Here is a 27,718-nt window from a genome sequence, read left to right on the forward strand (position 1 = left end):
CCTGCAAACTGTCCCCTGACCCCCCACATGAAAGCCACACATACCAAATAAATACTAAAATGCAATTTAAAGCATTTAAAAAGCAAATATAAGAAACAAGAGTACTGCATACCTGCATCTTTCTTTGGAATAAAGGAATCATGCTTCTCCAAGGGCTGACCAAGACATTTCCAAGGAATATTTTCCCTCTTTTGTAGGATAACATCTACTTTTCCAACATTCTCAATGACCCGTACTAAAAAGAAAAGCAAAATTTCACTAGTTACACTGACACTAAATGTAAGATGTTATCGTAAGACCAAACTTTCTCACATAGCTACATTATCCTGCTCTTATATAATGATGATAAAAATTAACAGAAAAACATAAGATTTTGTTCACTTAGTAAAATTGGCTTTTGTTTTATCGATACTAAATCCAGCTTATTTTAGATTCAGATTGGCTTCTTTCAAACCAATTTATCAAGGCCACATGTTATACGTATGGCTTTTAAGGGGGCACAGATAGAGCCATGGATAGAGATCGAGCCACAGTTTGAAACACGAGTCACATGGAACAGGCCCATCAAACCAAACATGGTTTATTCCCTTTTAATATTTTTAGTTACGCCTGAGAGGTCTATATTAATGAGTTGTGAACAGACCTGAGCCTAAAAACATAAGAACCGACTCAGAAGACACAGGATCTGCTCTGTCAGGAGCGGTCTTTGTGGGGCTGCAGATCTGCCCTCCTGACCTTTATTCTGTGTCTCTGTCTTTTTTTATTGTCTATAGCTAGCCTTTCCCTTACCCCCCCCCCCCCACCACTCAGGTACAGACTTGGGGCTGCTCGGCTGGTTCTGACTGCAGCCCCACAAAGACCGCTCCCGACACAGCTCATTATTGAAAACCTTTTAGATACTCCTCTTCCTTTCTCAGTGACTAGAAAGGTTCCATATGTGGGGCCAATCATGAAACAAGGATTTCTAACTAGTGACTTAAATCTGATGAGTAGACATGCTTTTAAAGTCATAACACGCTTTACTTTTGCTCAGTACCTATCCTTCCACACTGTGAACTTGAGTCCTGTAACTGCAGCACCTCTTTAAAACAGATAAGCAAAGTGAATTCTACTCAGACTTCACTAGAAAAAAACAAGCTCCTCCAATGTCCAGAGCTTACTACAGTGTATGGTAAGGGGAGATGCTTAACCAGTGTGAGAAGCATGGAAGCCAGAAACTCTTTTGAGTCCTCAGCTACCAAGGAACCCACACTGCACATGGCATGTGGTGGTGATCACAGCTCAGTGTGCTCTACCGGCACCCACTTGAGTGTATGTAACAATGAAACGTGTGTCTGGTCTAGTACATGCCTATGAGCTGCATGTAAGGAGCGGAGCAGAGGAGTAACAAAAATGAAACACGAGTATTTTTAAGGGGGAAAAATAGAGGTAAGAGCAAGGAGAAAGAAAATAGAGGAAAACAAACCAGGAAGAGTGTACTTTAATGTATTTATGACATGAAAATGTATATAAGAAAAGTAAGACAAATGCCTGGCATTTTTTTCCCTTCCTATACGTGTGTGTGTGTGTGTGTGTGTGTGTGTGTGTGTGTGTACATAATTTGTTTCTAGCTTTTAGTACTTACCAGAAAAATTTTCTTGAACTTCATGGCTTAGCTCTGAGATTTAAAAACAAAAAACTTTTTAGTTATCACCAAAATTCATTTCAATAAACCAATCTTACACATGTAAGATCATTTTAATGTACTGAAAGACTAAAAGAAAATACATGCTCGAAAAAAGTCCAATTACTTCAATTTCTTGCATTTTTCCATACTTCTGGGGAATAAATGTTCAACCACTCACAGGCTGGTAACCCATCTTCATCCAAACTGACATCATACAGAGTCAGAATCAATTGGGGCAGCCGCGGGAGGAGGGGCAACACCAGGGATTCAGGCCCAGCTGTGCACCCTATGTCCTGTTCACACAGGGTGACAGAGTCTAGCACTTTCGGGAGGAGGGGCAACACCAGGGATTCAGGCCCGGCTGTGCACCCTATGTCCTGTTCACACAGGGTGACAGAGTCTAGCACTTTCAGGTATTAAGGGCTCAATGGTTAACAGGAGACAGATATTTGTACTTAACTAACATCTAGTTTACAAACGGAAAACAAAGGCAAGCTATAGCTTCAACACTCTCTGCTCTAAATCTCAGTATGATTATCTGACATCTGAATTCTGCACTGTTTCAGTCTTTCCAGTGTGGAATTGGCATCCAGGAGTTGCTCTGTTGTTAACTGTGTTCTTTGATAATTTCATATGTATATGGATGTACTCTGCCTGCTTAAAGCTCTACCTTCTCTTCCTCACCTCTCTCCCATCCACTGTCCCCTTCCTTGCTCATCTTTCTCACTTCATGTCTTTTGTTTGTGTCCCTCTGGGTTGGACCATGGTTGTTTGTGTGGTCTTTGCATTGGAATTATCCACTAGAGCCTGGTTCACCAGTGGACATACAACTGAAGACAGTTGTACCTGTTCTTCAGTAGCAAGGGACAGGGTCCCACAGCTCCCTCCCCTACATCCATCCCCCATCTATGAATGACTGTTGAGAAGGCCTATATCATGTAGATTCAGTACAAATAACTACGGTGACTGTGAGTCTGAAAATTACATTGGTTATATCATCTAGAGGATGGGATTTCACTCCCCTTCTCCCTATCTTCTGGTCATGAAATTCCCTCTGCTCCCTCTTCCACAGGGTTCCCTGAGCCTTCTGATGGGGTGATATAAATGACTTCTTTAGGGCTAAGCCCTCATCTGTCACTTACTCTCAGCATCTTGGGCAGCCATGAGTCTCTGTATTCACTACCATTCACTCTGAACAGAAGCTTCTCTGGGTAGGATTGAGATTAGCCTCTCTATAAAGGGTATGACCATAGATATTTAGAAGGCAGTTTGACTTTATGTCTACTTACATGTGCTTTGGGGCTGGGTGTACAGCGCCAGGCATGGTGTCCCTTATGTGGGGCACACTAAAATCTAATGAGGTGGATATCCCTATAACAGCCACACCACTGTTCCCTGGCAGGCTGAAGCTGTAGTTCATAGCGTTCACTGCTAGGGAAAACTCTTGTTGCCTTCTCCCACTCAGAAGCCTGCACCACACCCTGGCACTCTGAAAGCTGGGAAGCAGGGAAGAGGGTTCCAGCTCAGTTCCACCTTGACAACATTTGTTGAATTAAATAATTTTTTACTGGAATTTTTGGATTTTATGTGGGCAGGAGAGACATATTCAGTTTCTCCAACCAACTTCATCTGTCCTGTAGCGTACCAAGAGCTTTGATGGAATCCAGTCGTTACATGTTTTCCTCTGTGGGCTCGAGGTCAACCAGAGGCTATGAATAGTCTCAGACACTGAAATGGTCCAAAACATCTTAAGAAAGTAACTACAGTCCTGAGGCAAATCCTTATATATGCACAATTTGATTCCTCCTCTGCACCACTATAGTCACACCGAGGAACAAAATCCCCTCTTTTACAGTTGTCCTGTGCTGTCTAGAGGCCCTCTGAAATAAGTTTCCCTAGTATGTGTCTAGACCAGTGCTTATCAGCCCTCCTAATGCTGTCGCCTTTTAATACAGTTCCTCATGTTATGGAAACTTATTTTGTTGTTGCTTCATACATGAAATCTTGCTACTGTTAGGAACTGTACTGTAAATATTTTTGGATGATAGAGGTCTGCCAAAAGGGTCAAGACCCACATATTGAGAACTGCTTGTCTAAATGGAGACTGGTGGTTAGGGATTCCTTCTCTGAAGAATCTCATTTAGGACAGTGTGCAGACACTTCCTTTTAGAAATTCCTTCCAGCATTGTTTTGGGAACAACTCTAATTATAACTCAGAAACATGTGATAGTCAGAAGAGGAGAAAACAATGAAACCTTAGACTCAACTTCATTACAGATGACAAACAGATCCAACATTTGGTCTCTTTGGTTCCAGACTTTTAGTGCTGACTTCCTGCCCCTAATAGACCAAAACCAACAATGCATATCTCTGGCTGTGAGGGGATGAGCAAAGGAGTAACACAGTACACACTTGCAGTCCAGGCTGTCTGGTTGCTGCCTCTGACTTCCTGGGGCATCCCAGTAAGGAATGCTCAGACGGTGACCAGAGGTCTACAGAGACTTATTTATAGATATTATGAGACTTACAAAGTGGCCCAACATTTTATGATTGATTCTGATCACATCTGATTGCACAAAGTCAGGGCTCTGTCACACAATGGGCAGCACTTAGACTTCCAGTTGCTTCAATTTGGAAAGGGGACCATACTGCCATTTTTATTAGTATGAAAGCAAAATAGCAACTATAAAATGATCAGAAATAACAAACCAAAATGACAACAGCAGATAAACTATTACCGCCTTCTAGAATGCAGTCCATGAGATTGCCATTATGAAAGAAAACAAAAATATTCTCATTAATAAAAATGAGATACTCACCAATATGTATAAGGTAAGAATGATCATTGATAACCACTTCTGCTCTCAAGGAGTCATCCTGGAGGTCAACCATTACTGAGGCTAAATTGATATTCTTCAAAGAAAGCAAAAACAGAAAGATTACAAAGTAAGAACTGCCCCCCAAACAACTCCATTTGTGTGAGGTGATGAGTGAAGTTTTCATGATGCTACTTTATAGGTTCCCAAAAACATAAATACTATTCCCGGTTCTCATTTCTTCCTCATACAAGTCAATCCCTTCCCTTCTATGAACATCACTGTAACCCTAAACCCACATCTCCTCTGTTTGATAGCCACTGTGGCCATGGTGTTGAAGACATGAACCCTAGATACTATCTGTAGAGCACTGGTCAGCATCTATTAGTTGCTCAAAAATACTTTTTTAAGAACCAATGTAACAAAAAATAAGACTATGACCCAGAAATCAAGATCTTTAGTTGTTTTCACTTTAGTTCTTTTCACTACTGTGTGATGCTGGAAATGTATATAACCCATTGATCTCAACCTACCCCAAAATTGCTCAAGGAACTTCTTAGGTGGCTTTTGTTTCTCTGTAGACCTAAGAAGGGTGCTGGTAGTACTTACTACTCATACCATGCATTGAACACATTGTTCCATTCGTAAGTTCCCCTTTCCTTTGCCACTGGTTTTCAAACCCTCTGAAACTACTGTAGGAACAGAAGCCACTGTCTGTAGGCCCTACCCTCTTGGTTTTAGACCATGGGACTAGGAAACAATATTCAGAGGGAGTAGAAGGTAGGACTAGTGGTATGTTAGACCCACTCATCTTCATCAAGCAGAGGCTGGCCACTCCAGCACAGTGGTCAAATCACTGCTGCAAAAGAGGGAGGAGGCCCTGGCTCAGATAAGGCTCTGTGTGACTACAGAAGAGGCCTGAATTGTGAAAATCCCCAGCTGTCAGAACTTGCCTTTAAATTCATAGGGCTCCTCAAATGTGGAAGATCAGCAGGTGCTGGGGGATGTGGTTGGAAACACTGTAAATACGTTCATCCAACTTTCCAGCTGGACTGTCCACCCTGTGAAAGCCAAGTCTATATGGACATGGCCCAGAACCACATCTCTGACATCTAATAGTGCTTTATATAAAAGAGGTGCCTCTTGAAGACTCATAAATGAATGAGCTTCCTAACCTTTGTTCACTGAGGCATCCAAATGCCAGTAACAGCTGAAGTATATTAAGCCTCAGCAGTATAGTTTTTCTAATCCCACAACGTGTATCTCATGACAAAATTAACTGGGAAGCACACACAATGCTTTATAGGTTTAAAGGCTACACAGCATTTGTGGTAAGAGCATATCTGCCAGGCAGAAGCCTGAATACCTACCTAGTTTCCAAACACAAAACTTCTGGAAAAACATTAATCCTTTGTAAAATAGGGAGAAGCTTGCTTTCTGCCTCAGGGCTGTTGTGGAGAATGAATAAGTAAATATTTTAAAAGATCTTAGAAAAGGACTTGCATATAAATAAATCCAACTCCTGATTTCTATTTGTTTTCCCTTTTGTTTCTGACAGCATGTTTACCTTTCGTTTTGTGTATATAACAATGGTGACTGAGGACTCTGTTTGGAACCAGTCATAGCTGTAAGACAGTAAGGGAAATGAGAAAACATTCAGAATAATGCGCAATAACACATGACATCAGTAATGTTTAAAATCCAGAAGAAAATATATTTCTCCAGGTAAAACTCATCTCTTAATTGTAACCTTAATATGTTATAGTCATCACGATATATCTGACATTTATTTTCAAACAGACCAGCAAAATGGGCAAAATAAAGGCTATACATTTTTCTACTAAAATCTTCTCAGAGTAATAACAGTATAAATCCATGTGTTGTTAAGGAACACAAAGACACCAGCGTACTCATCACCTTCCTTCTCTATAATGAAAATGTCACTACTAAAGAAATTTCATTCTTGCCGGGTGCTGGTAGTGCAGGCCTTTAATCCCAGCACCCAGGAGGCAGAGGCAGACAGATCTCTGTGAGTTCTAGGCCAGTATGGTCTACAGAGAGAATTCCAGGATAGGCTTCAAAGCAATACAGAGAAATCCTGTCTCAAAAAACCAAAAGAAAAGAAAAAAGAAAAAAACCTTCATTCCTGAGCTGGGAAGATGGCTCAGTGGAAAAATGCCTGCTAAATAGATATGAAGACATGAGTTCCAACCTGCACAGCCCACCTAAAATCCAATGAGGAAGTGCACACCTGTAATCCCAGTGTTCTTGTGGCAAGATGGAAGGCAGAGGCAGGAGAATCCCTGAGAGCTCACAGGCCAGTTGCCCTTAGCACATGTGGCAGCAAACAACAGGAAAACAAAACAAAACAAAAAAACCTGTTACAAATAAGTCAGAAGGCGAGGGCCAATGCCCAAGGTTGTCAAAACCTTCACACATGCGCAGGTGCATTTTTGTACACACAATTTAAGAAAGTTCGTTCTTCAAGGCCATTGGGCCAGTAGTAACAAACGTTAAGGTAAAGTCTTCTGTTGTGCTCTAGCAGTTGATCAAATCATTGCTGCTGTTCACAGATTACCAGCCTGAAGAGAACCACATGGATCTAGAGGAGGCATCCCCTAACAAAACTGTCTACAACCTTATTTAACATGTATAGCAGGATGCTGCTGTTAGAGCAACACAGACTAGTGGAGGGGAACAACAAAAAAGAACCTTGAGTACATTTGAGGTATGATGAACAAAAATTTGGTATTAATTAATTATACAAGAAAATTAGTGTCTAAAACATCTTAAAGTATTACCATTAAAACTATAATTAAAAAAAATACCAAAATAGACATATAAAGATGAAATACTGAAATAAATGATGGCTATGTGATGGAATATAAAAAAATGCTTTCACAGAATATTAACAACAAAAGGTATTGCTCACCAATGAGGCTGTGATACCAATACTATAAAAATAGCATGGAAAGGTATTGCCATGAATCAATTAGCCCCAATATTAGGCATCTATGTCTATGGTTTAATGGGGTTACAATTGTTTTTTGTGTTTCCATGTTTTCCAAACTTTCTACCCTGAATATATATTTTATCATTAGAAAACAAAACAAAACAAAAAGGTTTTGTTTTGTTTTTTGAAACAGGTTTTCTCTGTATAACAACCCTGGCTGTCCTAGAACTCACTCTGTAAACCAGGCTGGCCTTGAAAATCACAGAGATCCACATGCCCCTGCCTCATGAGTGCTGGGATTAAAGGTGTGAACCTGGCCAGGAAAAAAAAAAAAAAAAATAGTGTTTTAAATGAGTCAAACTTCAGTTATCCAAAAATCACTTACGGAACAGCCTCATTCTGCAGCCACATCTCATAAGCAATATGCAGCCATTTGTATGCTAAGCAAAACTGGCTGGCAGTAAGCAAGAAACCATCCCCTCCCTGAGTTAGGTTCTTTCCTGCAGTATTTGTGGGTCTGTGTAAAACTGTTCTCTTTTTGAAATGTAAAAAAGAGTTCATACCTTGGAGAACTAGGGTCTTCCCTGGGCAGTGTATCTGTCACTTGGCTCTTGGGATACATGCCTTCACAAAGAAAAACAGTAATTTATCTACACAACATTGAACATGTACACACACATACACAAAGGGCATAAGTGATAAATGTGCTACTAAATGCATTGTCATAAAGCAAGAGAGACCCTTGTCACTAGCATGCTCTATGTGTTTTCCAGTAGCTTGCTCTCTCCCAAGGGTAGTCAACTGTTGTGATTTATGACACCAGACTAGCTTTTGCATTGATGGACATATATTAGTGGCACTATATACAATATAGAAAGAAGATCATAAGGCATGGCTTATTTTGGTCTGGCTTTTTTGTCCAACCTTATACACATTACAGTTCTAACAAGTCAAACCTAGAATTTTCTGTTAAATGCATAAGTAGTCTGTTCCTTTTCATACTGGAAAGTATAGTGCTGTAAAACTTAATCACAATTCACTTGCTCTTCTATTGGAAAGCATTCTGGTCACTCCTGGTCAGGAGCTATTATAGGAACGGTTATAAATCTTGCACACCTTCACACATATTCTTAAAAGGCAAAATCTACATTTCTAATGGACATGGAGTATGCATGAATGTTTAGATTTAGTTAAAATGGCTGTTATGTTCATTAAGGGTTCCATTTCTGTGATAAAACATCATGACCAAAATCAAAATCAACCACAGACGAGTGCTATTACTGGTCTTTGCCTCCAGGCTTGCTCAAGCCAGCTTTCTTTTATCACCCAGGACCACCAGCCAAAGGACGCCACCACCCACAATCAGCTGGACCTTCTCCCATCAATCACTTATTAAGAAAATACCCTACAGGTTTGCTACATCCTATGGAGGTATTTTCTCTATTGAGATTCCCTTCCCATAGATGGCTCTAGCTACATCATGTAGACTTAAAACACCAGCACAGTTGTAGGAACTGACACACTTTACCACAGTGCTTGAGTACTACAGTTCTATTAGATCACCAATATGGTATTCTTTTTCCATTATATTCATTCACATGGGTCTACATCAACATCGCCTTTAAGGGGCCACAGAAACTGGATTTCAAGTCATTTCAGGAAGCTCTGAGACAGGGAAGTGCTCTGGAAAGTCTGCAAGCACTCAGTGTTTTCTCCCTCGAAAGAAGGCCACTGTTTGCACCTGGACTGCTGGTAAGTAACTTTTGAAAAGAAGCATCAATTGTGTTACCAATTCTCAAAGTATAGGAAAAAATAGTCAGCCAGTTAGCCTACACCTTCCAAACTAGTCACAGTCTTTGCAGGAGGCTGCAGTTGGAAGCACCTTCCAGACGAGCCAGGCTAGAGGTTTTCAGAACCCCCCTGGATACACAGGCTTAGCACAGAGCACAGATGCAGAACAGCAATACTGTTTGCAATGGGGCTCCTGTGGAGGCTATGTGTCCTGTCCAGCTTTCTTCTCTTCCAGTGTATCTATGCAGAGCACACTACATTCTCAGACCAAGAAGCCTTGGAGAAGTGACCACAAGGCCTTGTTACTAAAGCCAGAGCTACAAGAGTTATTTTTTCCAAAATGAATACACTAAAAAGATAGTCTTATTAAATTATCTGAGAAGTACTGAAAAATATTTTACTAAAAGATTGCCATTCTCTTTTAGTGGGTCTCTTAAAAAAGGCATCAAAATTTAAATTTTTCTGTGAGAAGAAGCATCAACAGAATACATACATTCCCAGTCATTTTTTGATCTTATACAATCTTGTATGTTTGATTAAGATCGGAAAAGAGCTGAACTTAAGGTTGGTGTTAGCACTGGGATGTTATGTAAACCGCTGCTTTTTCTTCCTCAAACCACAGGAAAGCACAAAGAAGACCATTTCCAGATAGCTTTTAAAAATCAAGAGAGTAGCACAGAAATACAGCTATTAGAAGAGCAATGTCAAACTTGACAGACTTTATCCTGATTTCAACATGTGCAAAAGGAAACCATAAACTAAATCCTACAGCACATCCTTCTGGGAACACGGGGATAAGTCTTTGTTAGAGCAGAGTTAAGTGAGGTGGTCCAAAAGAACGCTCTCCCTCTCAAAGTGCTAATTGACAGTTTAAGGGCTCATCTATCCTACTCAGGATTTTAATCAGCTATTGGAATGAAGACATGGAAAGCAGGCAGATCACATTTGTGAACATATAGAATTACCACATGAAATTAGCCAAGCCAAATATGAGAAACAGTTATAAAATACAAGTATATACATATATGCATAGACACATACACAGAAATAGATACATATATACCCCACTACTATATAGAATCCAAGTCACAAGTTCCACATTACTTGGAAGATGCTGAAAGCGACATGTGCCAGGCAAGGAGGATGGTTGTTTCTGTAGCATCACAAAGAGCCAACCATCAGATGAAGCCTAAGATCAGTCATTCATTTACTGCATTTACTGCAGTATTATACCATAACAATTTCAACTTCATAAATTGCAAATTACAGATTTCCACACTTACAAAAAAGGAGGTGAGTCTTTTGAAAACCCAGCTTTATTATTTATAACTGTGTTTTACACAAACGTAGAAAAAAATTGTCGATCTACAGGCACATTATCATAGTTCAGTCAGAGGAGCCCCATGCATTTCATGAATCAGTATTGACCACCACACCACAACTGGGTGTGAAAGGGGCAGTGCCAACCATGAGGATGACTGTGCTGCTTAGTCAAGGAACAGAGCAGATTAATAAGCTGGTTGAGTCTGTCCTAACATCAGTGTGAACTCACACTCACACCTAAGGGAGCCACCTTAGTCCTGTTTTGGTCACTATAAGCATTTATGCTTTGGGCTTAGAGATTTCATGGAATATTGTTTTAAAGGTAATAGTTGAAATAGGGGGCCCATAAAGTTCTAGCAAATCCCCTAAGTTTGAACAAGCAAAGCAGCTTTTGCATTTTTTAAACAAATGTAAATACCCCAGGCAATTCTGAGAAACAATATCACATATAAGCATGCAAATAGAAGTCATTTTTATTATTAATTTACATAACTTACCATTTAAGACTCTCTTCCCTTCTTTACAGTCTGTATAATGATTTGGGAAAGAAAAAGTCGGGTAAGAATATTACAACAATAAAGATAGTTTTTATTGATTAAACTATTAACAGTCTCAAAGGGTTGCTTTCTTCTAAGGCCCGAGGACAAAATGGACATGGAAAACCTTTGTTTCAAGTAAGTCAGTTTGGTCTCTGGAGACCATCACTTCTCCAAGGTTCTGTGTGTGCATGTGTGCGTGCATACATGTGTGCATGCATGTATGTGTGTGGGGGCATCTCTATGTGCATAATGCCCTTGCCCCAATATCATGGTAAATTTATTTTTTGACCCCTAACCCCAAGTACTGGCAAGAAATCTGTGGACTCTGAGAAAACTCAGCATGTGTTCTACCACTGAGCCACAGTTCATTTCTCCGAAGAGCACATACACCCCAAGTTTTGTCTGAGATGTCATATTCTAAATTAGTATAAAGAAAACATAATTTATCAGGTTATATATTCTATAAAATACAAATATTAACACTCCAAAGAGTTTTTATTATCTATTATAAGTCTGTATGTCTATATCTGAATCTATACTGTTATAAAGTAGCCACAATGAGACAGATATGTTAAGACTTTTATATGCACATACATTTATTAGCAATTAGCATTACAACCCAGAAAAATGTCAAGAGATATTTTCTTTCAGGATAGCAGCCAACTCACAAAGTTCTAATATATCTTAGTAATCACAAAGTGACATAATGATGGTTTAATCCCCTCAGCAAGTTGTTAGGGGCTTTGAAAAGTTTTAAAGGATGATAAACTAAAATACATATCCCAAAGTCAAACTGAAAGGTAACACATGGTAGAATGACATCTCCTTGCTTTACAGAAAAAGAAATATGCTTAAATCAAAGTGCCCTCCCCTATCCCTCAAACCTGTGGCCCTTCTTTCTTATCTTCCCACATGCCAGAGTTACAGGTGTGTGCCATGTCTTCAAATTTCTAATAATCCAGAATCTCACCACAACTCTAACTCACTCATCCTACACAGAGTGACAATGACTAAGCAGACCACCTTGCCATCGTTTCCTCCTTTTAAACAAAATAATCCCATAACTCTTCTTCAAGAATGAAAATAAGAGGCCAAGGCCTAGAATGATCCAAAGCTCTTCAACAATCCAAGAGTGAATCAATCTCCCCTGAAGTCCAGCCCTATTTTTCTTGACATGCTGTTGTTTAATACTTCCTAAAAACATACAAGACTAACACACCATAAAAGTGGGACCTCAAGTAGCTATTGTTTATAACTGTCAAAGAAACATCGAGCCATTGCCATTTCTAAGGGATCACTGATGCCCACTGCCAGGCACTAACTTTCCTCCATCAGTCTTACCTGTTACGGCTATTGCAGCTGTGATTATCTACTTTACCTGACAACAAAAGGCAAAATTCACAGTGCTGTATATTAAATCCATCTCAGTGTGTTATAGAGCCAGCAATCTGATAAATCTCATTCGTCATGAAGGGAAAAAAAATGTTTTTACCCAAGACACTCATAGATTTTGAAAAATTACTCCACGTAATCTAGGAAAAAATACTACATCAGAGGACTATTTCTTTAATATGCACTGAATTTAGTCTGTCAGAACTTAATGGATTCTGCAGAAGTAACCTTTCCCCATTTTTTTAATATATGCAATTTCAGTGTGAAGAAAGTTTGCTCTTAAATTATTTAAATTGCCTTCAAAATTACACCAAAGTTTTAAAAAGCTGAGCCATAGGAACTCTTTTCCATGTTAAACATGGAAACATCTGCTTTGTTTTAGTTGGAAGAAAAATCTTTCCCCTGAGAAGAAATCCAATATTCTCTCTCGATAACTAGTTGAATCATTTGGAAGTCTCCATGAAAAATCAAACTGAGGTCTTTTCCTATGTTGGCAAAATGGTAATGCTCTGCCTGGCCAAAGCCCCTTGTCTCTAAGAGCTCAGTCACTCAGAATTTGCCCTGGCAGCCAACAGCACCCAGTCCTTCTTCAGAACAGGGTAAGGAAGAGGGCAGACTAGAGAGAGAAGTGACAAGGGTGAACAAAAACACGTCTCCAGATCAGCTTTACCAGAAAGCAAAATAAATCCTAACCAAATAAACATCAAAAGCCAGTCACTGCAAAACTGCAAAAGCCAGTCACTGCAAAACTGCAAAAACCAGTCACTGCAAAACACAACTGCAATTCAGATGTGCACCTGCCTCCTAACAGGGGTATCTCACCTCTTGTCTTGAATTATGTTGCTAAAATTCTTCCCCGGGGGGAGACATGAACAATGTCAACCCCTTCTTCCTGTTTCCCAATGGCAAACTAATGAATGATTCTACTAAAGTTCACTCTAGGATCCACTGAGTTTTAGGTTCACTTACAGAGCAATGTGTGAGGAGTTACAGGCAAAAGAGCATGGGTGACCTTAAAGCAGAAACGTCGAAACGTCTGTACCCAGCATGGATGATAATTTCTCCATGGCTGCGTAGATAGCGCCCTGTTCCCTAGTTCTTCCCCACCTATGTCCCCTAGCCCTTCTCTGGGACCCCCAAGGCCATATGCAGTTAGGGCAGAACTACACCCAACTAGTTGGGAAGGATGGCTGAATTCTCAAGTGAATGGTCCATGACTCTCCCTGCCCTTCCTTCTATGAATGAACGTCAACCGTTAACAAAGCCCAGCAATTGTGAACTTCTCAGAGGACTCTTGAAGATGGCAGTAGTTTGGCTCAGAGAAAAGTCCTGTCTAACCATTCATCACCCTTAAATCTGGCATGCATGTGCACACATACATACCACACAAACATACCAAAAAAAAAAAAAAAAAAAAAAAAAAAATCACCCAGACGATTAGCACTATGGCAGCAAGACCAAATTAAGACAACACAACTGAGTCAGCATGTTTCTCATCTAGTATAGGGTGCTTCACGAGTCCCTTTGCCCATGCTCACACCATGGAGGCCTTGCTGGCCTCTAAGCTTGTGCTCTGCCTATCTGAACTTCTCCATTCTACCAAAAAGGAAACTAAGGCTTCAGAAAAGAACCTCTGACTTAACTCTTCACCAAAGCCAAGCTTCCAATGGCAGCAGCCCATTCACCAGTGTCCTGAGCTTGCCGACAGTGCTGTAATAGTTACACTACTCCTTGAAAGTAATGGCCCAGCACCTCAGCCTGTAATCCCAGAACTCAGGACATATAGGTTTAGGCAAGGTGATCCTCAGCTACACAGCAAGTTTGAGACCAGCCTGGGCTAGATTCTCATTCTACAATAATAATAGTAACAATAACTACTACTATCACTGCCAACACATATACAAAGGTTTCTCCATCTCAGCACTAAGCACTAAGTAATGTTTTGAGCTGGATAATTCTCTGTCATGAGAGTCTGTTCTGGGCACTGACCTCCCTGTCCATGAAAATACCAGTAGCATCCATCCAGGTTAGTCATAACAATCAAAATGTTTCTAGGTATTGACAATATTCTTTAAGGATGGAATCAACCCCAAATGATAAGCATTAAGAACAAAGGAACAATAAATTATTCAAACGTGGACAACATTAGGCATGTAAGCAATGCTGTAGTCCTTAGTAAGGTATGTGTGCCCATAAGCCTTGGTATTTCTACTTTTAAATTAAGATGCGGGGGCAGCTCTAAATTCCCATACCCGACTGTCTTGTCCCTCTGATTGTTCTAGTCTATGTTTCTAGCTGTTTGCAGCCATTCACTGTTAGGAAATGATCATAAAACCTAAACACATAAACGTAACTGAAAATGCAATGAAAGATTAAGAATATTCCTGAGACTATACTTGGCCACTGAAACATAAGAGTATTTTTAAAATATGGTATCAAAATGTTAAAGTACACTTATAATCAATAACCATGCACCCAAAAAGAAAAATAGTACAACTCCAAACATAATTTAATGTTCTTAATAACCAAATTACCAAAGTAAAAGCAAGAAATACACTATATTACATTTAACATTACATCTGGAATATTACCACTTCATGTGTAATCAGTGTAAAAGTTAAGAGATACTTCACTTTGATTCTTTTTCATACTAACCTTGAAGCCCAGATGTATTTAAAGCACATCTGATTTGACACAGAGCCCAATAGCCACACCTGACTGGCACCTATCATGGCAGTGAAAGGACGAAGGCAGAGCATTACTTGTTTCTCATATTCACGAGAAGATCTGGTGCTTCTGTGATACAAGTTATCTTATTTCTCCTTTGTTTATTATTAGTAAATCTTTCTTAAGGCATAATACAATCTTTAACAACTAAGGACTAAGACAGCTGAATGTTTGCCTGATGACAATAACTCCTGCCAGGGCTTGGGTTCTGAGTCTGCCAGCTTTGCTGTTTTCATTCCTGGATTCTGGCATGAGTATTCACCATGACCACACTGCAATGTACCAGGTAAACTGAGGACTAGAAGTGCCTAGTGTGGAGATGCCCAACAAAATGGCCACTGTGGGACTCTCTGCACTGGGTTCTAACAGTTTGCCTCATGTAAGACAATTTTAGTAAAAGAGATTCGAATATTGTAGATATGAGATAGCAAAGAGGAAAAGAGAATGGGGGGTGCAGGAGGTGACTATGAGAAGAATACATTATATGCATGTATGGAAAAGTCATGGTGAAGTACTCACTTTATGTAATTATGAAAGTCTCAACCTTTGACACTAAAAAAAGCCACTGTATAACATTCTTCTTCAGCATCTCTACTGCCCACCACCAACTTCCACTGCAGGCAGTCTCTTCACTCTGTTCTCAGACATCCTGATTTGAGCTCTGTTCCCATGTCATTTATTTCTACTATGAGTAAGCTTAATGTATAATTCCTTGAGAGGCATAGAAGCTACTTATTGCTAAAAGAGTTTGCTTATTTCTGATACATCATCAAATCTTTCTCTGTTAACTGTTTAGTCCCTTTAAATGTTCTGCTCAGTCTGCATCTTTCTAGGTCTTACATAATGTGTCTGCCAACCCCATTGTTTGTTTGATTTGACTTTCAATCTTTTGGTTGGGGATCTTAAGACTGGGTTTTAATTAGTCCCTTTACTTGATGGCTAATTACATAAAGTGAGCACTTCACCATGAGAGCTCAATAGCCACATGTGACTGGCAACCATCATGGCAGCGTGTGAAAGAAGGATCTGGGAAGAAAAAGAACAGGATCAAAACATATAAAAATAGTTTTAAGGAAAAAAAGCCCCTTTGTTCACAAACACTGCTTTTCTGCTCTGTAAAATTCTTGTCTTTGCTTCCTAATGTCTTGCATGTTGTTTCAAATCACTGTCTGCTACTAACCCATAAAATATTTCTGACCTAAACAGCCTGACTCTCCCATACTCTCACAGACCCTGACAATAACACAGGAACAAAATCATCTTTTCATGAAACACAGCATCACATACTAGTTCATACCTAGCTAGTAATTGTAGAAATAGACTGAAAAATGAAAAATGGTCTCACTGTTATAAGAAGCAAAGCAAAGGAGGGTCACAGAAACAGCAGTGGCATTTCTAGCTACTACCACCACCTGCAACGTGTACACACACACACACACACACACACACACACACACACACACACACACACACACACAGAGAGAGAGAGAGAGAGAGAGAGAGAGAGAGAGCTTAGATTCTAGGTGGCTGGCAAATTTTGCTTCATTTAATTCTCATGGTGACTTTAAAATATTCCTTCATGTGTGCAAGTATATGAAATAAGTAAGTTGTATCTGTGCTTGTTGATGTGTGGCCAGGGAATACAGATAGAGAACAAAAGGCAGCCTTTGAGTATTGGTCCTGCTTTAAAACCAGGCTACCTGGGTACAGGCTAGTCAGCCTAGCTCCTGTCCCTGTGCTCCACCTCCTTGTAGGAGCACTCTGGGATTACAGATGGGGTACTACCACGTGCAACTTTTCCCTGGGTTCTAGAGATCTGAACTCAGGTTGTCAAAATTGTGTGTTGTGTGGTAAGCACATTTATCCATGGAGTCTTTTTCTGACGCAGGGTGCTTATTTTGTTCGTTTTATCTGTTGTTTGATTTGTTTTGGTTTTGGTTTTTCAAGAGTAGCCCTGGCTGTCCAAGAATCCCTTTGTAGACCTCAAACCTGGCAATCTACCTGCCTCTGCCCTCTAAGTGCTGAGATAAAAGATTAAAGGCATTAAAGAATAAGCTAAAGGTGCTTATTCTTAAAAATATTAAGATCTACTGCGGTACCTAAGAAAATCAGGTGTAAGTAGCAAAGATGAGACTTGGACCCAAACCTGTCTATGAATCTCTGTTCATTCCCAAGGCCAAATTGCCTGAGTAATCAGTATCAGGAACAGAGATGGAACAGGAAAGGAGGCTTTTTATTGGATTTCTGAAAGTCCATACCTCCTTTCCTAAGAAGCATGCTTGTCCTCCCCCAAACCAAGTGCTTATAACTTGGTCCTCTATGATTAGGACATAGTCTGAAGTCCTCACTTCCTACCCCTCATGGGTGGCAATTGATTTTTTTTTGTTGTTGTTGTTGTTGGTCTAATGTACATCTGTTTAACTTATCTACTGAGTAAGTGCACAGCTGTTTTTCCTTAATACTCTCAAAGTGCTTTCGTTCTATTTGTTTTGTTTGTTTTTTAATCCTCTTCTGTTGTTTGAGAACTCAGCTATGGTAGCCAGCACCAAACTAGCTGCTGAATGCGCGTCACTGCTTTGTTGGCGAGTCTCTTTCTGGTTACACTTCATATCTTACCATCTGTGGTCTATACACTTTCAACACAGGGAGTCCCCATGTATGCTATTGTTATTTTCCTTGTTTGGGGTTTGCTGAACTTTAGATATCTGACTTTATTTAATTCTGAGACATTCTAGGCCTTTTCCCCTTCATGCACTGCCTCTTCCTCATTCTCACAACGGCTTCTTCTAGAAATCTGGCTGCAAGCCTTAGGCTTAGGAGACTTCATGTCTCCTGCATGATTTTCCATCTTCTCATCTCCATGTACCATGTACTGCCTAAGTTCTGCTCTTCAATCTTGTGTTCACAGAAGTTTTCCATTGTGCCTAACCTACTGAACTAGTTATGTGACAAGCCTTTAACTTCACCTGCTTTGTTTCTTATTTCATTCCTATAAATCAGTTCTACCTAGTTCTTTTTCAGTTCTGCAGGGTTGCTTTTGATAACCCATTTTAAAATTTATCAATTCATTCCCCTTTCCCTAAATATTTAAAGCACAATTATTCTGGCTCTGGACAGTAATAACAAAACAACTGCCATTTATTTCTGACTCATTTCCTTGGGTGTCCTAAAAAATGACCCACGTTTGAGGGAAGAGTGTTCAGAACTGAGCTCATATTCTTCTACAGACCCATTGAGGCATTTGCTAGGTACACTGGGGAATCAGCAGTGAGAAGCAGTTCTTGGTCTTAGGTTTCTGGGAGCACACAAATAATGTGCTTAAATTCCAAACTTGCTTCACACTAATAGGTAGCCTGAGTCCCCAGGTAGAAATTGGTTGGTTAGGAAAGGCCTGGCAACACTGGTTCAAAGCTAGTAACAGAGAAGAACCCACGTTGTTTCAGGAAACAACCCCAACATCCTCCCAAGCATGGTCTGAGGCTGGCTTTCAAGAGTGAACACGAATAGAAGCAGCAAGCTCTAACAGTCAATGCTCTTCTAATATGAGCTCAACATCCCCAATGGAAAACACACTAACTCTCCTCAAAATTAAATGTGCAAGTATTGTAGATTGGTAGTAAAATGCTTGTTTAGCAAACATGAGGCCCTAGGTTCAATTGCCAGTACTATAATAAAATAAAATAAAGGTAGCTTGCTTGCATAGTCAGGAATGGCGGTATATACTTGTGATCCCAGCACTCAGGAGGCAAAGCCTATAGGACAGCTGCACATTTGAGGTGCACCTGCTCTACACAGCAAACAAGAAAAAAGACACATGCAATCTGTGAATAGGAGCACTGCTCTCCTATGTTTGCAGTTAGAAACTAAAATTCTTTCTTGCCATCTAATCAATAACTTGCTTCTCTTGTCTTCATACAAATCCATGCTACCATCTAAGTGGAAGACAATCCAAGTTGAAGAGCCCCCGGCCTCCTTGCTGGGCTGGAAGTACAGTAGAAATTTTCTTTTACTAAAAACCAACTTCCACAATATTGGCTTCAGTGCACACCAGAAGCGCACCCTCGCGGCTATGAGAACTGTGGCCAGATTCCCAGAGGAAAATTCTTTCTTCTCCCTCATCACCTTACAGAAAAGGCCAAGACAGACAAGACACTCCAGCCACTCCCCTTGCTGTTAAATATATCTTCCATTAAATTTGTAGGTCTACCAAGCACAGACCATAAACAGGGGCTAAGTTCCAACTTCCTGCCTCTTACAGATCTAAGTCCCTGTCTCTTATCCCTATGTGACAATGGATATTCCTGTGCAGATCTAAAACTCCAGGACCTACACAAGAGCTCATCAAGAGAAACTCCCAGCAATGAGGTGTCAAATTACAAAAATCACTGAACTATGTAGTGAAGACTCTGCTTCAGCAGACCAATTCATTCTAAACTTGAGAGTCAAAGTCATGAGTGACTAAAAAGAAATGGCTATCCCCTTCACAGAGGCTTATATGAAGTATCTGTGCTACTGCAATTCCATTCAGAGTCTCAGAGAGTGCTCTTCCAAAAGAGGTCCCGGGAGACCTGACCTTGAACAGCTCTAACTCAGAGGTAATTATGCTTTAAAAGAAGCTTAGCCAAGGATGGGACTACACAGATGAAGAGACAAGGAAGATTCAAGGTAAGCAGGGGATGAAATAGGAGGTGACACTGTACTGTATAACTTCTTATAGTCTTTGATTTTTTGAGTCATGTGAGAGCAATCAGAACAGATAAATTGTAAGCTGAGCATGGGGTCACACACTTGCCATATCTGTAATCCCAACCTTTCAGAAGTTAAGAAAAAGGATTGTGAGTTTGAGTCTAGCCTGAAATAGCACAGTGAGATACCAACTCTAAAAATAATTTTTAAAAAATTAAATGCAAAACAACTACATTAAAAAAAAAAAAAAAAAACAACTCAGCCAACATTCCTAACCAGGACTGTCACTAAACTGGTTAATGACAAAATGTGAGATTACTGAAAACAAGGAAGCAACTACAGTTTTTCCTCCTATATTTATTCTTTACAGCTTTCTACAAAACACATCCTATTTTTAAGGTAACGCCACTATAGAACTCCTTATTTTTCTTTTCTCCATTTCATGTAAGGTGTGTGTTTGTGTCTCACATGTGTGGGCATGGGGGAGCACATGTGGATTGGGTACGAATGCACATATGTGTGTGTGTGCATGCATGTGGAGGCCCAAGGTTGAATAAAATCTTTAGAACATCAGAAGGCCAGTGAAATTGGGGGAAATACCACATTTATTTACTCCTATTCACTGAGATCCAGTTTTATTTTTTAAAGCCCTCGCTCTTTTACTCACCTTTTGGAGCAGCAGGTTTCGTAGCCATCCTGCCAACCAGGCATTCTTTCAGCATAGATTCATAATTGACCCAACGATGAACCTGAGAGACAAATGGCCGACAAGCAACATGACTCTACCTCCAGAGGATGCTCTCGTTTTAGCATGAACCACACTAAAATTTCATACACTGCTCTGAGCCAGCAACAGATAGAGACTGTTTAGAATGGTATTCTCAATGTATTCTCTACAGACCTCTGGGTGTTTCTCACGCCTGTCCACAAGGTTCCAACAATTTCAAAAGAACACACAGACAGATGTAAGTTGTCCTTTAACTTGCGTTAAAAAAAATACCCTACACAATATATGAAAATTGTTGTCATATCTTCCTGTATGATGAAACAGAAAATTCTAATTTAGACTGGTCTGGAACTCACTATGTAAGCCAAGCTGCCATCTAACTCACAGTCATCCTCTTGCCTCAAGCTCCTGAGTGTTAGGGTTACAGGAGTACATTACTATTCCAGCAGCATAACACTGTTTAAATTAGTTCAATTGTAAAAAGATCAGTAAAGAAAAACACAACATTCAAAAACTTCAGTAAAGGAAAACCATTTATTCAATTATCAGTTTATTCAATACAATCATCAATAGTCATAATGTATTGTTCAAATGGTAAAATAATTAGGTCAAATAATATTGTTAACAGGGTCTTAAGAATCCGGAGGGAAAAAACACTAAATAGCAAACACATTACATAATAAACATGAACTTATTGTTGTTAGAAACTAAATTTTATTTGCAATTACTTACAGTACATCCACTATTGTGTAAATTCCTACCTTTGGGAGTGTAAGAATGGGGGTAATTTCAGCAAACAGATATAGGAGACAGAGATTCCAGGAGGAAAGGGTGCAGGGTTTGTCAATCACAGGACTCTAAAACAGCAGGCACTTAAGTATGTTCAAAGTAGAATATTCACTCTGACATACTATTCCATTTAGAGTCTCAAAGACCAGTCAGATGACTAGATTCAAAACTGGAACCAGATAAAGCCAATTAAAATATGAATCAATATATTCTTGTACATCTCTAACATGATGTGTATGGAAATTTATATAGTGAAAGATACCAGAAGTTTATAGAATACACTAGAAGCTTCTAAAATACAAAACTTTATTTCCACAGTGAGTTACAATCATAAATAATAAATTTTATTGGTTCATTAAAGCCAGGGGGATGCAGCAATGTATTAAGTAAAGCATTGCAGTTCTCATGTGTCCCACATAAACTTGGTGCTGGGGAACACAAGGTTTTATTGAGAATCTTCCTCAGAAGAGGTACATTCCACCAGAGAGCACAGGGAGAGCAGGGAAGGAGACAGCTACAGCAAACAAGTTAGGCAAATGTTCCTAAACTGATTTGGTTTGCACTGTTAGAAAGAAACAAACAGCAAACAACAAAGGGACTATCTTTTAAAGGAGCAAGAAGACTCTCCCAAGGGAATGCTAACACAACCAATGAGCAAAGAGGACTTTGTATCCCGAGGACCAGCACCAGAGCAAATAAGTCCCATCACTAAAGCAGATGCACCTCAGTGTTTTTAAACGTAAAAAAAAATTATAGTTCTGACAACCTCATAAAAAATACCTACCTATAACCTCAGAGATAAAGAAAAAGTATTAAAAAAATAACATAAATCAAATTATATTTGATCAAAACAACCATAAAATCCCCAATCTGATTCAGGTATCTTAAATAGTTAAAACCTAGCATTATATAACACAGTTATATTAATACAAAATATGAAACAAAGGCAAATTACTAAACTTCTAATGACTATTATTAGAATAACCATTAACAAAATTGATGGCAATTAACATATTCTATATAACTTTTAAATAATGGGGAAACTAATGTTCTTTTGTAAATTTGGAGAAAAGGATACTGATGTAAACATCTTTTGAGATACATGTCAAACTACTGCTATTAATTTAGAAAAAGAAAGTTTCCTATTCACTAATCAACTTTATTTAACTTCCTCCAAGATGTATGAGTCCCACATAGTAACGTGGACCGATGTACAACAACATCCCCACAAGGAAAGAGCAAGAATGCTGCATGCTAACTAAAAACTAAAATTAAAAAACAACAACAAAAATTAAAGTGATTGGTAACAGCTCTCCCCTTTTCCCATGGATGGGTGTTTTCTGTAGGTCAATTACCATCACTACCAAATTAAATCAAAATGAACACAAACTTTGCTGGCAGAGAAGTCAAAGTTCATGCCACATACTTGAAACCATCTCTAGAATTTTAATACAGTGATTTGAAAAATCACATGAACAGTTGCTACCTGTGAACATCTGCCTGCATTTCAAAATTCAAGCCCACCCATCTCAAATGAATACAAGTGGTTTCTACCTGCAAATGTCTCACTGCTAAATCCATGTGTCCCACGCTCTGACTACCTGTAGAAACTTACCTCATTGAAGAGATCCGTTCCATCTGCTCCTGCTGCCCTCATCAGTTCGTCCTCCCCACCAGGATGGTACTCCATATATGGGCTGACATTGTAAACAAGTCCTGCATCAAAGCAAAGAGAAATAAGATCCAAGTGAACTTCCTACAAATTACAAAACCTATAGATACAAGGTCCAATAAATGTTTCCCAACATTCCACTTAGGAGTTTATTTTTTCAAAGTACTATGAGCTGTAAAAGCTGTAAAATTTGAAATTTCACTGCTCTTGAAAGCTAGCTAATTAATCCGCCAGTTTCCTAGTCTCTTATAAACAATAGAGGACTTGTTGGTTAAGACAGGAAAGTTTAATAATCAATACCTGCACTAGAAAAGTAACATTTGTACCAGCTCCTTGAGCCCCAATTCCTACAGAGTTATGTGAAGAGGGGCCAGTAACCTGCACACTCCTATTCCTGGGGGAGAGGAAATTGGGCCTTAGGAAACTCAGGTCTTTTCTAACTGCCAGTGACAGAGTGCTCTCTACTCCAGAGAGAGACAAGAGACATGATCATTATCAAAATGACCCATGAGCAACCTGTTTTTGTTCTAGGAGAAGATATTATACTAACCAGTTTTTTTTTTCCAGAATTCAAACATCTATGAAAATATTGTCCAGAACACTGTCTCTGCTCATAAAACATAAAGAAATACAAAAGACCACATGGAATTGCCTTCCAGCACAAAGAAACTACATATTATTAATATTTGTACACACACACACACACACACACACACACACACACACACACCACAGAAATAAAATTTCATCCCATTGCTGTCTACTGCCCTGGTGAAAGTCTGATGAGAAAGTTGGATCTCTTCTTCATGAGTCAATCTTCATGATGAGCATTTGGTCTGTTTCCCAAAGAACAAAGGTTATCTGACCTTCATCTTTTGACCTTTCCCAAATATTTAATCTATGCATGTATTCAAGTACACTTTTATCTTTGAAAACAGATGAACAGGGAACAAAGCAGGAAATGTTTTGGAGACCTCATCAAGGAAGCAAGCATTCTATATCTGTACTAGAAAGCTAATAGCAGACAAATCCAGCTGTAAAAACAATTCACAGGTGCAATGAGAACTGTTTTTGTTTGAATATCCAAAACTGATTCCTCATTCAGGAAGACTTCCATACATTTAAACAACCCCAAACAACTAAAACGTTCATTTGATATACTCATCTTAGAGGGAAGAGGATTTTTTGTAAATCCAAAAAAGCTACTGTGATTTTTTTTTATTTTAGGAAATAATTTACAATTCAGTATAAAATTACAGAAGCAAACACAAAAGGTGGTGAATTCACAGACAATACAGCAGTCCTTCCTTCATATTTAGGAGGATATTTTCCTGTTTCTTACTGCTTCAAAAATCCATAGTTCAGAAATGTGAGTTGTAATAGGATCAAAATCACCCCAATAGGGTTTTTAAGACACAGAATACTTCTTAGACAAATTTCCAACTTTCTGGGCAACTGAGTCTTGATCGGAGTACTCAAGAACAAGATGTCCTCCCTGCATGAGTGTCACATGTTTCAGCAGCCAGCATTTCAAGCAGCTTTAATAGCTTTGTCAGTACATCTGGCATACCAGACATGTTCTCCACAGCCTTGCAGACCTTTATGTTAACAACCTTCTTGTACTCTTACCTTCTTTCTGACAGACCAGGACCACTCTGTGGATCTGAGAACATCATATTCTTTTCAGAGGGACAAAAATAAGGACCTTGAATATGGACTATGATATAAGAAAACAGAAGATCTGACCACAAGAGAAATAAATACTATTTGTGACAGCTTAGTCTCCCTGTTACTGTGAAAAGATACCCTGACAAAAGCAACTTGAGCAAAGTGGTTCACAAATCCAGGTGACACCATCACTGCAGGGAAGTCAAGGTGGCAGGAACCTGAGTGTTGTAGAATATTCCTTTACACTGCGTGATGTATGTCACTGTGATTGGTTTAATAAAAAGCTAAATGGCCAACAGCTAGGCAGGATTTTCAGGGGAGAGACAACACTGGGAAGAAGAAAGGCAGAGACACAGAAAGACACCAGGGATGCAGAGCAAACCAATGGCATTACAAGTAGAAGTAACCAAGCCACATATACAGCTTTGCATTGTTAGAGTTAAAACCTTTTCCATTTTATTTAGACAAAAAGGGAAAAATATTGTGGTATATTCTTACATTTTTGGTTGTGAGCCTAGCCTTTAATGACTGAGCCTTCTCTCCAGTCCAATTGTGGTATATTCTTCTACACTGTATGAAGATATGTCACTGTGATGGGTTTAATAAACAGCTAAATGGCCAATAGCTAGGCAGAACTTCGGGAACAGAGAGAATGCTGGGAAGAAGGGTGAAGGAGCCAGACAGATGCAGAACAAGTCAGACACACAAAATGGGATACAGGTAACAGCCATGTGGACACACACACACAGACACACACAGGCAGACACACACAGGCAGACACACACACACAGACACGCAGACACACACAGGCAGACACACACACAGACACACACACACAGACACGCAGACACACACAGGCAGACACACACACACACACACCAAAACATTCTGTTTGGCTAGGCTTCATTATTCTGGGCATTTCACAAAAAACTATGTTTTTTATGACTTCCTTCTTCCACTTACCATATCTGCAAGGTTCATCCATGTTGTTACAAGCCTAAGTATTTCTTGTTTGTTGGCTAGGTAATATGCCACTTTTTATCTACTCATCACTGTCTGTCATGTATATACCAAGTATTATGTCATCCCCCCACATGGCAATTCTGAATGTCTCAGTTTTTTGGAGAGCTTGGTTTTTAATCCTATCTCTAACTCTCCAGAGACAGGGAAAGCCTTTATCAACCTTCAGAACCTGCATCAAGCCACACGACCTCAGATGGCTAGGTTCGGAACTGCAACAAACTCCACTGTAATCTCACCCAGATCTATGTGACCGTGCCTACAGACAACACCATGTTAGACCCAAGTGACACCTGTGTCTACTCATCTATCTCCCACAAAAAGATGCCACAATGGCTCAGAACATAGAATTAGTGCTATCACCATACTTTGGACCACATGTTACTAACTGCAATTTTTCATTTCTTCTTTCTTCTCTTCCATAAGTAAGTCTCATAGTACAGCCCAGGGACTCCAGAAGAAGCTCATGAAAGACACTTCTGGTGATCCAGGGTGGAAAATTTTTCCAATAAAACTAAAATATTATGTTTGTTTAAAATTCTTTATCTTTCATAAATGTGGGGTTTTCTAGAAACTACATGGTCATGTAATATGAGACTGGAGACAGTAACACAATAATATATATATGAGCTGTCATCTATGAAACTATAGATTAGAGATATTTACCAAAATAGAAAATGATGCACTTCTGTATTTTTCTTTTAGAAAAGTTATTTTCATAAACATAGGTACTATTTACAAAACATAGTAGGCTTATTACTTTATTAAATTAATTTTAAATATTCCTTACTTTTTCTTAATTACTGGTAATGTTAGAGACATCATGCAAACAAAAGCCCTTTATTGTTTTTTGCTTGTTTGTTTTTTGTTTTGTTCTTTTGAGACAGGGTTTCTCTGTGGCTTTGGAGGCTGGCCTGGAACTAGCTCTTGTAGATCAGGCTGGTCTAGAACTCACAGAGATCTGTCTGCCTCTGATTCCTAAGTGCTGGGACTAATGTATGCACCACCAATGCCTGGCCAAAAGCTCTTTAATACTCTCATAAATTGTTAAAATATTAGGGAAATTCCAAGACCAAAAAAAGTCTGACTCACTCAGCTAAGTAAAGGTAAACATTCAAAACTAATTTTTGGTTTTAACATTCAAACAAATATTGAAGTTCTAGATTATATTCGTTCAATAAATGTTAACGTTGATCATGTATACAGAAAGTATATGCCATTATAGAACAGCATCTTCACTTACTTAAAATTTTTACCATTGTTAATTATATTGGCCCTAAGACATGATGGGAACAGATATATGTTCATAACGTAAAAACATGGTGTAACTCACTATTTTTCAACTAAAAGATGGGAGTTTCTCTAAGTCTTAAAGTCTAAGGACTGTGACGATTTCGCCATCTTGTGTTCAATAAAGAAACTGCATTACACTTTCATTACTGTGTAGTTTTAACAACTGCTGAACGGGATTAAAATTTACAACTCTCAATGAAAATTTTAATTCCATCCCTCAATCCTACTAATGTCATGTACTTTAAAGCTTTGTAACCACACATTAACAGGGTTTCCTAATGAACTGATTTTTTTTTTTGTGTGTGTATGTGTGTGGTGTATGTAGTTGTTAGTGTAGGTGTGTGCACATGTGTGTGGAAGCCAGAGGCCGACTTCAGCTGTCTCTTCCTTATGCTTTTAGACAATGTTCTCACTGAACCTAAAGCTCATCAACCTCTGGTCTCCACAGACACACATGGAACAGTGTTCTCACAAGCATGCAGGTGCATAAGCAAGCACATATACACATATAAATATGCACACACATGCATACAACACACACACACACACACAGTTTCCTTTAGATTCTCAGAGACCTTTTTTCTAACAGTATTCAAGGCTCTGATGGTGCCACTGAACGTTTAACTCTATCGCCTTGGTGGTAAATTACTTGGTAA

General features: G+C 39.2%; 1 protein-coding gene across 3 annotated transcripts in view; it reads right to left on the reverse strand.

Annotated features, from left to right (window-relative positions):
• The window catches only part of LOC127238872 (cytochrome b5 reductase 4), a 53,865-nt gene that overhangs the window by 21,559 nt on the left and 4,588 nt on the right, over positions 1–27,718 (reverse strand). For 2 of the 3 annotated variants that reach the window (XM_051207653.1, XM_051207638.1), the window contains exons 3-10: positions 23,025–23,125; positions 20,561–20,642; positions 11,047–11,076; positions 7,999–8,059; positions 6,050–6,107; positions 4,486–4,579; positions 1,625–1,657; positions 113–235 (exon numbers count right to left, since the gene is read on the reverse strand). In XM_051207653.1, coding sequence (XP_051063610.1) covers positions 113–235; positions 1,625–1,657; positions 4,486–4,579; positions 6,050–6,107; positions 7,999–8,059; positions 11,047–11,076; positions 20,561–20,642; positions 23,025–23,125 — 582 coding nt within the window. The remainder of the gene's footprint in view (positions 1–112; positions 236–1,624; positions 1,658–4,485; positions 4,580–6,049; positions 6,108–7,998; positions 8,060–11,046; positions 11,077–20,560; positions 20,643–23,024; positions 23,126–27,718) is intronic. The other variant, XM_051207644.1, reaches the window with a different exon arrangement.

This window comes from Phodopus roborovskii, unplaced genomic scaffold (assembly GCF_943737965.1).
Source record: "Phodopus roborovskii unplaced genomic scaffold, PHOROB, whole genome shotgun sequence".
Classification (NCBI taxonomy): domain Eukaryota; kingdom Metazoa; phylum Chordata; class Mammalia; order Rodentia; family Cricetidae; genus Phodopus; species Phodopus roborovskii.